At 34.4% G+C, this 13397-nt stretch overlaps 1 protein-coding gene across 2 annotated transcripts in view; it reads right to left on the bottom strand.

The window, feature by feature from the left end:
• Nucleotides 1-13397, bottom strand: part of Smap1 (small ArfGAP 1) — a 255824-nt gene that overhangs the window by 45275 nt on the left and 197152 nt on the right. For both annotated transcript variants that reach the window (XM_015487902.2, XM_015487901.2), the window contains one exon: nucleotides 4147-4180. In XM_015487902.2, the coding sequence (XP_015343388.2) occupies nucleotides 4147-4180 (34 nt within the window). The remainder of the gene's footprint in view (nucleotides 1-4146; nucleotides 4181-13397) is intronic.

Genomic DNA, 13397 nt, shown 5'->3' with positions numbered 1-13397 from the left:
TGGGGGGGGGGGGGGGGGAGGAAGGGAGTACTGGGGATTGAACTCAGGGGCTCTCGGACACTGAGCTACATCCCCAGACCTATTTTGTATTTTATTTAGAGACAGGGTCTCACTGAATTGCTTAGTGCCTTTTGCTAAGGTTGGCTTTGAACTCCTGATCCTCCTGCCTCAGCCTCCTGAGCTGCTGGGATTACAGGTGCACCACCACACCCGGCTACTTTTTAATTTTTTATTAGTTCTTTTTAATTATACATGATAATAGAATTTATCTTGATATAATTGTAAAGCATGGAATATAATTTGTTATAATTCAGTCCCCAGTACTTCCACTTCCCCACCCTTCCTCCCAATTCATGTTCACTTCCCTTTACTCTACTAATCTTTCTACTATTTACTTATACTTTTTTTTTTTTAATAGTGTCTTGTGGATATACATGATCGTGAGTTTCACTGTGGTACATTCACATGTGTACACAGGAATGTTAGGTCAGATTTATTCCACTGTCTTTCCTTATCCTCCCTCCTCCCTTTACTTTATTCCCCTTTGTCTACTCCACTGAACTTTCTTTCATTGTTCTTTATTCACCACCCCCTACCCCATTTTGGATTAGCTTTTGCATATCAGAGAAAACATTCAAACTTTGACATTTTGGGACTGACTGTTTTTACTTAGTATGATAGTCTCTAGTTCCATCCATTTATTGGCAAATGACATAAAGTCATTCTTCTTCATGGCTGAGTAATACTACACTGTGTATATATGCCACATTTTCTTTATCCATTCATCTGTTGAAGGGCACCTGTGTTGGCTCCATAGCTTAGCTATTGTGAGTTGTGCTGCTATAAACATTGATGTGGCTGCATTTCTGTAGTATACTGATTTTAACTCCTTTGGATACATATGAAGGAAGAGTGGGATGCCAGTTCCATTCTTAATTTTTTGAGGAATCTCCATAATGCTTTCCAGAGTGCTTACACCAATTTGAAGTCACACCAACAAGTATGAGTGTGCCCTTTTCCCCACATCATCACCAATATTTATTCTTGTATTCTTGAGAATTGCCATTTTGACTGGAGTGAGATGAATTATCAGTGTAGTTTTAATTTGCATTTCTCTAATTGTTAGAGATGTTGAACATTTTTTCATATATTTGTTGACCATTCATGTTTCTTCTTTTAAGAAGTTTCTGTTTAGTTTCTTTGCCCTTTAACTGACTGGGTTATTTGTTTTTTGGGTTAGTGTTAAGTTTTTTGAGTTTTTTGTATATCCTGAATAGTAACACCCTGAGGAACAAGTGGCAAGATTTTATCCCATTCTGTAGGCTCTCTCTTGATTGTTTCCTTTGCTGTGAAGAAGGTTTTTAATTTGATGCTGTCCCATTTATTCATTTTTAAATTTTACTTCTTGCACTTAAGGAATCTTGCTAAGGAGGTCGGTTCTTGAGCTGACATGGTGGAGTGTTGGGCCTACATTTCTTCTAGCAGGTGCAGGGTTCATGGTATAATACAGAGGTCTTTGATCCACTTTGTGCTTAGTTTTTGTAGGGTGAGAGATAGGGGTTAAATTTCATTCTATGACTAGTATCCTTGATGAACATAAATGCAAAATTCTTAATAAAATATTGGCAAACAGCATACAAAAGCACACTAAAAAGACAGCACTTGATGATCAAGTGGGTTTCATCCTGAGAATGCAAGGTTTGTTCAACATATGCATATCAATAAATGTAATTTGCCACATAAATAGACTTAAAAAAGATTAAAATCACATTATTAACTCAATAGATGCAGAAAAAGCATTTGACAAAAGTACAATAACCATTCATGTTCAAAACACTAGAAAAACTAGGGACAGAAGGAAATTACCTCAATATTGTAAAGGCTATATACACAAACCAAGGCCAGAATGATTATGAATGCAGAAAAAACTGAAAGCATTTCCTCTAAAAAGACAGGAACAAGATAAGGATGCCTATTTTCACCAATCCTGTTCAACATAGTCCTTGAAACTCTAGCCAGAGCAATTAAGCAAGAGAAGAAAATAAAAGGATATAAACAGGAAAAGAAGAGCTCAAATTATCTATTTGCTCATGACATGATTCCATATTTAAAAGATCCAGAAAATGCCACCAGAAGACTTCTAGAACTCATAAATTAATTCAGCAAAGTAACAGGATACAAAATCAACATCCATAAATCAATCATGTTTGCATACCCCAATAATAGAACTGTTGGAAAACAAATTAGAAAAACTATCCCTTAAAAATAGCCTCAATCCAGGCACAGTGGCACACACCTATAATCCCAATGGCTCCAGAGGCTGAGGCAGGAAGATCAAAAGTTCAAAGCAAGGCTCAGCAAGGGCAAGGCATTAAGCAAGTCAATGAGACCCTGTCTCTAAATAAAATACAATAGGGCTGGGGATGTGGCTCAGTGACTGAGTGCCCCCGAGTCCAATCCCCAGTAACAAACTAACAACAACAACAAAAAATAGCCTAAAAAAAAAATGGGGATAAATCTAATAAAAGAGGTAAAGGATATCTACAATGAAAACTATAGAACACTAAAGAATGATATTTTAGAAGATGGAAAGGCTTCCCATGTTCTTGGATAGGCAGAATTAATATTGCCAAAATGGCCACACTACCAAAAGCACTATACAGATTCAATGTAATTCCTATCAAAATTCCAACAACGTTCTTCACAGAAATAGAAAAGGTAGTCACGAAATTCATTTGAAAAAAATAAGAGACCTAGAATAGGAAAAGCAATCCTTAGCAAGAAAAGCAAAGCAGAAAGCATCACAATACTGGTCCTATTTCTTGGTTTGACCAAGCCCTAGAACCATAGACTTCTGTATTCAATTGCTTATCTATGTAAGCAAAGAGACTGAGAACAACTTTGAATTATGTGTTTAAGATGGGTCTTTCTAAGGAGTTATTCAAAGTAAAATCTGAATGATAAGAAGTCACCCAAGAGAAAATCATGGTGAGTACCACAGAAAGAGCTAATGGTGCAAGGGTCTTGAGATCATAATAAGCATGACATATTTTAGCAACACAAAAAAAGGGATGGCTGGTAGAATGAACAAGGGAAAAAAATGAAAAATGTGAAGTCAGACACATAGTGTATGGATTCACTGTGTATGGCAAAGGAAAGCCATTGGGAAGTATGAAGAAAGAAGGTAACATGACCTGACTTACCTTTACACAGAAAACTCTGAAGGAGGTGGGGGCAGGCTGTGAGAACAGGAGGCAATTGCAAAGATCCAGGAAAGAAATAAAGGTGTGCTACTTTAGGGTGATAATAGTGAAGATGGAGAGAGGTATAGTTATGAAGACTGACTAATGGAAGTAATGGTGGTAGGGAAGGAAAGATAAATCTAGGTCAACTTGGATTTTTGCCTTGAGCAACTAAGTGAAGCTGGGGAGTGATATTGGGGAGAAGGGAGCAGCTGAGAGAAAATATCAAGAGTTCTGTTTTGGCCATGTTCAGTCTAAGACATATATTATGTGGATATGGACACACAGGCAGCTAAATATACAAGGCCAAGGTTCTGGGGCTGGATCAAGCAAAGAAATACAGATTTAGAAGCCATCAGTGTACTCTAATAGTTAAAGCTATGGGAACTGTTGAGCACCTGTAGGCAGAGAAAAGGTACCAAAAAAGGGGGCCCAGCACTGAACTAGAGTCCTAAAATATTTTGAGGTCTGGCAGTGAATACAGAGCCAGCAAAGAATAGAAGGAACAGCTAATGAAGTGAAAATAAAACCAGAAAAATGGGATCCCTGGAAACCACAAAAAAGTACTTTATGAAGCAGAATGTGGCCATCCATATAAAAAACTAATGAAAAGAAAGGCAAAAACAGAAAAATCCGATGGGCTTGATAACAGGAAAATAATTGGTGACCTTGACTTTAAGGAGCCTCAGGAGAAGGTGTTGGAACTGGAGGAGCATGGAATGAGGAGAAAGCCTTGAATTAGAAAGTATAAACAATGATTAGAGAAGACTCTTTCAAAAAGGGTAGTGGCTGGAGATGATAATAATGGGAGATCACAAATTAGGATAATTTGGTAGGGAGGGAAGGAATTGAAGAAAGAGCAGGTAATCACAGACTTGAAGGTGTGAGGCAAATTACCCAGAGCCCAGTTGGAGCCACTGATCAATGACAGGGGTAGCCTTGCCCATTTCATCAGAAGGAAAGATAGTGCACAATGCAGGCAGGCTGATTGTTTCAGGGTAGGGAGAATGAGGTAGTTCCTTGTAGCTGCTATCTTCTCAACCTGAAAAACATTATTAAAATAGGTAATATGTTTACATAGAGAAAAAAGGCATAAAAAACACTCTTCAGAAGAATAGAAAGCAAACCTACTAGGAAAGTGGAATAGAACTATAAGCAACATTCAATGCCCATTTGAGATTTGTAGCCACAAAGTGATAGTGAAACCAGTAAGCAGACAGAGAGATTTTTGGCTCAATTGAGGGTATGGAACAGAATGATAACTGAGCTGAATCGGTTCTTGCCAGAAAGGAGTACCATTGAGGGAGAGCACGTTATTCAGAAGGAAATAAGGAGACTGCAATTGCGGAATTTTGGTTAAGTCAGAAGAACTATTTAAAACATTCTAGTTTGAGATAAAAATAATCTCAATACCTTAAGGAATTTCTTCTTTTTCAATTGTTAAGTCATTTATCAGATTTTTGACAATAGCATTGAGTGTAAATAGAGTAGTTTTCCAACATTATTTACTTGAAGTCTTTTCATGTTATTATGACACTGAACTATACTGACCGGACAGTGAAAATTTTAATAATGTCTTCCTGCATGCAATGATTAGTATGCATGTAGAAACATAAGAATGGTTTGAATAAGTCCCCCAAAGGTTCATTCATTAAAGGCTTGGCTCATGATTCTATGAGTCCTACTAGAAGGTCTTCTGGTACATAGGGTCATGCCATGGAAGGGGAACACCTTTGTTCCTAGAATCTTTTTTTCTCTCTTTTCCCATCCCAGCCATGAGGTGAGCAGTTTTGCTCCAGCATGTATTCTTTACCATGATGTGCTGCTCATCACAGGACCAAAAGCAACAGTGCCAGTCAACCATGGGTTGAAACCACTAAAACTGTGAGCCAAAATAAACCTTTCCTTTTAAAAAGTTGATTATCTTAAATATTTATTACGGTAACAAAAAACTGGATAACATAGGTATGGTATGAAAATGTCATTGCAAGAAAGATCAACTAAAATTAAATCAAATGAAGCATAAAACACATTGACATCTGGAAACAATTTCAAGGAATACCCAATTCATAGGCTACAAAGAAAGAATGATTGAGACATTCTGATTCATTTTTATGGAAGAAAAGAGTGGACAAAGGGGTTGGGGAGAGAACACAGGGAGGAGACAACAGGTTTTCTCCTCTCTTCTCCTTCTGCCTGTCATCTTTCCCTTAGGCTATAAGCTCTGAGAAGATATTTTTTTTTTTTTTTCCTGAGATCATCTTTGTGCCTCCAAAACTAGAATGGGATTCAATAATGAATAAGCTCAATAGAAGATTCTCAGTAAATGTGTATTGAAATTAGAATTCCCAGGCAAACATACACAAAATTATTGGTCATGGAAAAAGAATAGGTGGAACCTAAACAAACACCCTTGTTCCTAGAGACTCTTAGAAATGAGCTCTGTTGGGAAGCCCAGCACATATCAGGTTGCCATAAGGAAAGTATGGGGACAGTAATCAGAAATATCACAGTTTTCCAACTAAATGCACCAGATCAGACTGTAAGCTTTAAGAAGGCAGAGATTTTTGTCTAATTTTTTACTGCGTAGATCCCATGAATACATTGATTGCCATAAGGAAAGTATGGGGACAGTAATCAGAAATATCAGTTTTCCAACTAAATGCACCAGATCAGACTGTAAGCTTTAAGAAGGCAGAGATTTTTGTCTAATTTATTTACTGCATATATCCCATGAATATATTGGAGAACCTGCACACATCCATACATATTTGTTGAATAATTTGGTATATTTTCAGGGTTAGAAAGATGAGAGACCAAAGAAAAAATACTAATAAATTATGACCTTATCTTGGAATAACCATTTTAAGATTAAGCTGTAATTATAAACATTGAGGCCCTCCTGACTCCAAAGTCCATATTTTTTTTACTATACCATGTTGCCATGATTTAGTATAGATGGTATGTTAAATCAATCCAGGAACACTACTATTAGAAAATGCATGCTAAAGATATAAACAGCTTACTATTTCCCAGTGAGTATGAGCAGTTGTTTCAATTAATCTATGGCAGACATTCATGAGAAGATAACAAATTCCCAATAAACTGCCTTCCATTTAGAAAGATCTGCTCTACCAATTATGAGATATGTGACCTTAGTCATTTTTCATTCTAAATCTTACGTTTCTTTCTTTTTTGGGAGGGCGGCGGGGGCGTTGTACTGACTGTACTTAGAGGTGCTCAACCACATCCCCAGCCTTTTATATATTTTATGTAAAGACAGGGTATTGCGCAGTTGCTAAGGGCCTTGGCTCAGTTGCTGAGGCAGGCTTTGAACTGGAGATCCTCCTGCCTCAATCTTTCAAGCCACTGGGATTACAGGTTATTTCTTCTTCTATCTTTGTATGATACTTGTATTAAAATTTCCTAAGGTTAATGTGAAGACTTATTAGCACTTGTAAATGCTTATTATTAGCACAATGCATAGCACTTGACAGAAACTCAGAGTTGATCCTTTTCCCTCACCTTTTCTCCTATCTTTCCCCACTTTTGTTATGTTATAGTGTTATACACATAAGCCACAGAGCATATTGGTTAACAGCATAGTCTGAAGGCAGACTACTCAGATTGGCTACTACTGATAGCTATGTGACTACAAATAAATTACCAATGTGTGTCTCCACTAATAAATTACCAAACTTGTGCCTTCCAGATTCTCATCATAAATGAAAATAATAATATCAAGTTATTATGGTTTGGATCTAAAAATCCATCCCCTTCCAAAGCTCCTGTGTTAGGCAATGCAGGAACTTTCAAGGGTTAAATACTTTGATTATGAGAGTTGGAACCTCATGAGATAATTAATTCATTTAATGGATTAATAATCTGAATGATTACTGGATGGTAACTATAGGCAGGTGGGGTGTGACTGTAGGAAGTAGGTCACTGGGGGAGGGGTCTTGTACTGTATCTTCTCCCCAGCTCCTCATGCTCTCTCTCTCTGCTTTATGTCCACCATAAACTGAGAAGCTTTCCTCCGTCATGCTCTTCTGCCACAAAGTTCTGTCTCACTTCAGGTCTATAGCAAAGGTGTCAGACAACTGTGAACTGAAACCATGAGTCAAAATAAATCTTTCCTCCTATAAGTAGTCCTTGTCAGATATTTTTGCTTACAGTGATAAAAAACTGACTACCATAAAACTCATGAAGTTGTTGTAAGGACTATAAAATAATGTCTTTAAGTGATCAGAATAATGTTTGGCACATGCTGGTCACCAAGTAAGTGCTCGTCATTTTTATTACCTTCAATAACCTATCTAATCTAACTGCTGATCCTAACACCTTGCATACAATATTCTTAAACACAAACTTTTAACTTCATAAAATTGCCTTCACATTTATTGAGCATTTTTATGTGATGAGTCCTATTCTAGAACACATTTATCAAGGAAGCCTTTTCCTTATTTTCTATTTAACTAAATTTCTAATTTACTAGGAAGGAGTGTAAAGCTTGCTAACTGAACAAAAGCCTTTCTTTTATTAAACAGAAAATAAAGACTTTGCACGTGAAGTAATTGGATTTCTTCCTCCTTTTTATTGCTTCACTTGCAGTGACTGCAAAAACGTTTCAGACATTTCATGAAGAAAAAAAAATGTTTCCAATTTACTACAAAAGCCTGTAATACAACCTGAAGTATGGTTTTCTGCCACAATCTATATACTCTTTATCATTACAGTTTCTTTAATAGTAAGCAGGTATTAAACAGCTTCATCGGGCTCCTTCTTTTAGGTGTGAGAGCTTTTTAGTGCATAGTTATTTAATCAACAAAGTAACATTACTATCATATTGTTATTGCTCTCTGCAAGACAATGACTCTTATTCTAGCTTCTTGATTCTTTCTTTTTTAAGCTAGACAAATGGAAGACACAGCAAACCATACTAGCTAAAAGAACTTTCATGTCAAATTTGTCTCAAGCTATTAAAAAGTATTTACTCATTTAATATTAGCCTTTTAAATTACAAGACATTCTGTACACTTTTAGCATCAACTAGTAATAATACTGTATTGATTTTTATATCTACCAAAGGGTTATATGTGTTTTAGTGACAATATCAAGTTTTGATGAAAAATGCAAAGCAGTTGTGACTGTCATACAAAATTACTACCTAGAGTGATATTTTACATTAGTTTTACTGATAAAAGGATAGAGAAATCAAGTTTTAGACTCCTTAAAGACTAAACTATACAGTTACTGATTATTCCTTTGAACTACTGTTATTTGTTGCCAATTTATGTAGGATAGGTTCATCTATTTAAAAAGAGGAGTGTGGAAATTTAGATACTAGGATTTATTAAAAGTTATGAGACAAATTAAGGGATAGAACAGGAAAAAATGAATTTTAATGAATTTTCAATTCATTAAAACTGGATTATATCAAGAGAACTGGATTTGAGTTGGGCATGGTGGCACATGTCTATAATCTCAGAAGTTTGGGCAACTGAAGCAGGAGGATGGCAAGTCAAAGCCAGCTTCAGCAACTTAGCAAGACCATGTCTCAAAATAAAAAATTAAAAAGGGCTAGGGATATGGCTCAGTGGTTAAATTACCTGGGTCCAATCCACAGCCCCCTACCCCCCAACAAATAGACAGTGTTGGACACATGAGGAAAAAAAACAAATGATATACTGGTATCTATAAGATTATTATACCCACTGAAATCAACATTCTCATAAAATTTCATGGCTGTTTGTACCAGATAATAACTATCATGTTATTGATATAATATCATGTAATGAGACTTCTTTCCATAATCCAAACACAAAAAATTGAAAATACTGGATACTTTTAGAACAATATCTCAATGTTATCAGAAAAAAAAAGTCCTTATCTATTTCTGCAGATCTACAGCTAAGAATGTTAAATGCAAAATTATAATGAGTCCAGGCTGGTAGTAGGAGGCCACAAACATAAGAGAAACTCTAAAAGACAGAACAGTCATCTTATGGCAAGCATACATAAGAAAATTTCCAAGGCCAGAGGTTATTTTGTAATATACAAGTACACACATTTAAAAAACAGAACATGGATGCTACCCCATCTCATCCTTTCATTGTTTAACTTTTTTTTTTTTTAACTTTCAAGTTAGATTTTATTGATTTCAGCTAAAAGTTATGAGACAAATTAAGGGATAGAACAGAAAAAAAAACAGCTTTCAATTCATTAAAACTGTATTATATCAAGATAAAATCATGCAGACCTACAAAGTACCTTTAAAACATATTTATTAGTTATTTAATTATGGCAAAATACACATATTTTACATAAATTCACCATTTTAAGTGTATAGTAAATAAGAAACAGATTTCAATTTTTTAAACATATCTAATTGACTTTTTATTTCAATACCCTGTTTTGAATTTTTTCTGCCCAAACACAGATGATTCTAATCAAACAGGAATTAGATAAAAAATATGTAATTTTAAAAGATAAGCCTGACTCTGGATAACTTCTAATTAATACAATGCCGATTTGTTTCATTTGACCCTACAGTTTACCTTCTACTTAATGACATTTTTATACTTTTTTTCCATATACATTAAATATATTATTTCCTTTTGTCCCCTGAATAGGAAAAGATTTGTATCTATATCCAAGAGCCCTTGACATTACTGGTACTCTTTAGTGAATCACACAACAGATAGGTATTCATTCTTCCACCAAGAGATTGTTTCACTGAGATGTATTTTGAAACAGTGGTTCTCAAGTAAGTAATGATTTGCCCCTATAATGATTCATTTAGCAATGGCTGAAGACATTTTTATCTGGTAAGACTGGTAAGATGCTGTTTAACATCCTATAAGACACAGGATAGCCCCCTACTACTCTATCCTTTGTCCTCAAAATACTTCATTGTATGCAGTAGGTACTCAGAAATGTCTGTTGAACAGACTTTCTATACCTATAAGAAAACAGATGGTTGTAATACATCTACTAATTAGCAGAGCTGAGAATCAAACTGAGTTGTTCTAACCAAGTCTATGCTTGTCTATCTTCTACTACCAGTCTGTTGGTATTTTTCAAAGACTTCTAAAAGTCCACATTCTTTGACATAGCAATTCCAGTTTTTAAAATGGATGGTAACAAGTTATAACATATGGGGGTAAAAAAGAAGTTATAACACAGCTGTATACTAATATACATATATATACAGAGATAGAGCTACACAGATAGGTTTTCATTATTCAAAAAGAGGGATAAATTTTAAAATCTTAATTTTGCAAAGATAAATTATGCTATATCCCATCAGAATATTTTTAAAGACAGAAAGGCACAGGTATATTTATTTGTAATAAAAGGCATTCGAGATATATTGTTAAATGACAAAGGAACAGAATAAGTTACAAAATAACAGATGTATTATGGTATCCAATGAATACATATATTTCCATGAGAAACAATCAAAAAGGATGAAGAAAAATATGTTAGAAATAATTCTTTCTAGGTAGGGCTATCTGCAGTGATGTTATTTTTTTCCCTTCATGCTTATGTGTATTTTTAACTTCTTAAAAATATATATGGTTTGAGTATTATAGAGAAGCAGAAAAGCAAGGTTATAAAAAATCCACTCGTCTATCATATATCTTGGAAAAGAACAAGAAACTCTATAAATTTACCAAACAGGACAGATTATTTATCTTTACTTAAGGGTACCACCGTAATCTCTTCTGTTTCAGAGAGAACAATCCATTTTTTAAAAAATGCTTAATAGCTAAAGAAAAATAGGGACCTGTCAAATGAAACTAGCAATCTTTGCCATAATAAAACTTAGGCAACAGGGAAGCAGCACTAAACTGCTTTCTAAGAATAATATGTAGAGATACTTAAACTATTATTTTCTTTAAAAGTCTACAAACAATAGATCATTATCAAATTAATCTCTATGGTCCAGCTTTACAATGGAAATGAAATGATTTAAGGAAAATATAAAGAATCTTTCAAACCTATTAATAAAAAGGTTATGAGAAGCATTTGATGTGCTTACTCACCTAAGATCATATGTTTGTATGATTTCAATAAAAGAATGAATTATTAGAAATATTTTCTTCTCAAATGTATTCATTCATTATAGTAATTTAGCCTAACTTACACTGAGAACTTGGTAGCTGTGTAAATGTCTCCTTCAGGGTGCTAAATAATGTAACCTATCAATATAGCATCTGGTAATGAGCCACTTAATTTAACTTTAATGGCTTACTAAGAACAATTTATTTGATTTACAACTAGTTGTTAACTTTCCAACGTTGGATTGAAATTTCAAGTTCAATAGATTCGTAATTATATCTTTTGCTTATACTAGTAGATCACCAAAATTTTTTAAAATTTTATTAACATAAAAGGTTTGTTCAAACGGGTAAATTGATGGTTGTTTGTTTCCTTCCCAGCTAGTTTTAAAAAGCACTATTCATCTACATCATCATCTTAAAGATTCAAATATTTTTCATATTTTAAAACAAAATTTTTCATCAAAAGTAGAGGTCTTTTCTCTCTTATTATATTAGTGTTTCTCTATTTCCTTCCTGGAATTTTAAATTCTATTTTGATATATTCTTTCTGAACTGATTTTTCTCCCATAAAATTCAAGAAACTAGTGGCAAATATCTGAACAGGAAAATATAAGGGAAAATATTTTTATATACTAGAAAAAAACCAGAACATATACTTTGAGGACTACATTTCATTGCATGCATTATAGTAAGATTATACTAAGATTAATTATACTAAGATTATTCCACCACAGCATATACAAGTAAGCAAGAGTAAACACACACACACACACGCATGCACACGCAACCCCCCACCCCACCCCACCCCCGGCCTCAATATAGAAGTAACCTGCAGTAAGAATAACTGAATGTGTTTTCTCCTAAATTGGACTTTGTGTTTTAAGAGGAGGCAAAAACTGATTAAAGAGAGCAGCAACTAGGTATTTGAAACAGAAGTCTGAAATATGAAGAATTCCCTGAATAAAATCCAGCTCTACAGTTCTGAAAGTCATCTTTAAGGATATATTTAGAAAATGTTAGGAAACTGTACCAATGTTTAGTAGGTGGAATAAGCCATTCTAGATTTAGAGCCATTTATTACCAGAAGGATCTCTAGAGATCATTTAGACAAACCTTATTTTTAAAATGAAGAGGGAAGTTCCAAGTTAAGCAACTTTGCCAAGGAGACAGTGAACCACAGATCAGGTGCTAGAGCTTAGTTGCCTTGCATCTTCACTAAAACCACTTCTCATTTGGGAGGAAGTAGGGAAATGTCTCAATAAGCTTGACTGCCTGCTTTTGTAAATAAAGTTTTATTAGAACAAATTCATTACTGCTTTCACATTACAAAGAGTTGAGTAGTTGTAAAAATGAAATATAGTTCAAAATTTTTACTATACAAAAAAGTTTTTTTTTACTATACAAAAAAAAGTTTAAGAACTTAATATATAATGAGTACACATAATGGGTTGTAATAATAGTAATATAACCAGAACCAGAAAAAGTTTAACTCTTCTTTCCTTTAGTAAGGAACTATTTTTCCATTTTCCATATTTTGATATGCAAACCTCTAGAAACAAAAACTATAAAACTTTTATAACCTCACTAAGGATAAGTTAAGATCTTCTTCCTTAAACTGAAAGAGAACTCATATAACTTCGCTTTAATAGGATACTCCTTATATACATGAAATACTTACAGATCACTGGTTACTTGAAAAGTAACCTAGTAGTCCAATCTTAGCAAATTAGAACTATCTAATATATGACAGAATGTTTTAGAAAATCAAATTTTTACACAATTTTTCTACCAGTATAGAGCACAAAGAAGAGACAACCATTCAAATGTCAGAAGCACCTGCCTTAATAATCATTTGATTCATTTTATTAAATTTTTAGATTTTTATCTTTCTTCTCCCAGTAAACCTGGCTCTTACTGACCCAATAAATAATAGATGCCGGCACACCACAAAGATGTAAACCTCAATGAGACTTGAGTAAAATAAAAATAAAGTCTGGGAACAGTGGCGGTATACCTGTAATTCCAGCCACCTGGGAAGCTAAGCAGGAAATTTGCTGGTTAGAGACACACCAAGGCAATTTAGTGAAAC

This window comes from Marmota marmota, unplaced genomic scaffold (genome assembly GCF_001458135.2).
Source record: "Marmota marmota marmota unplaced genomic scaffold, marMar, whole genome shotgun sequence".
In the NCBI taxonomy this organism is placed as follows: Eukaryota; Metazoa; Chordata; class Mammalia; order Rodentia; family Sciuridae; genus Marmota; species Marmota marmota.
The sequence above is the reverse complement of the archived record's forward strand: the minus strand, read 5'-3'. Positions and strand labels throughout refer to the sequence as shown.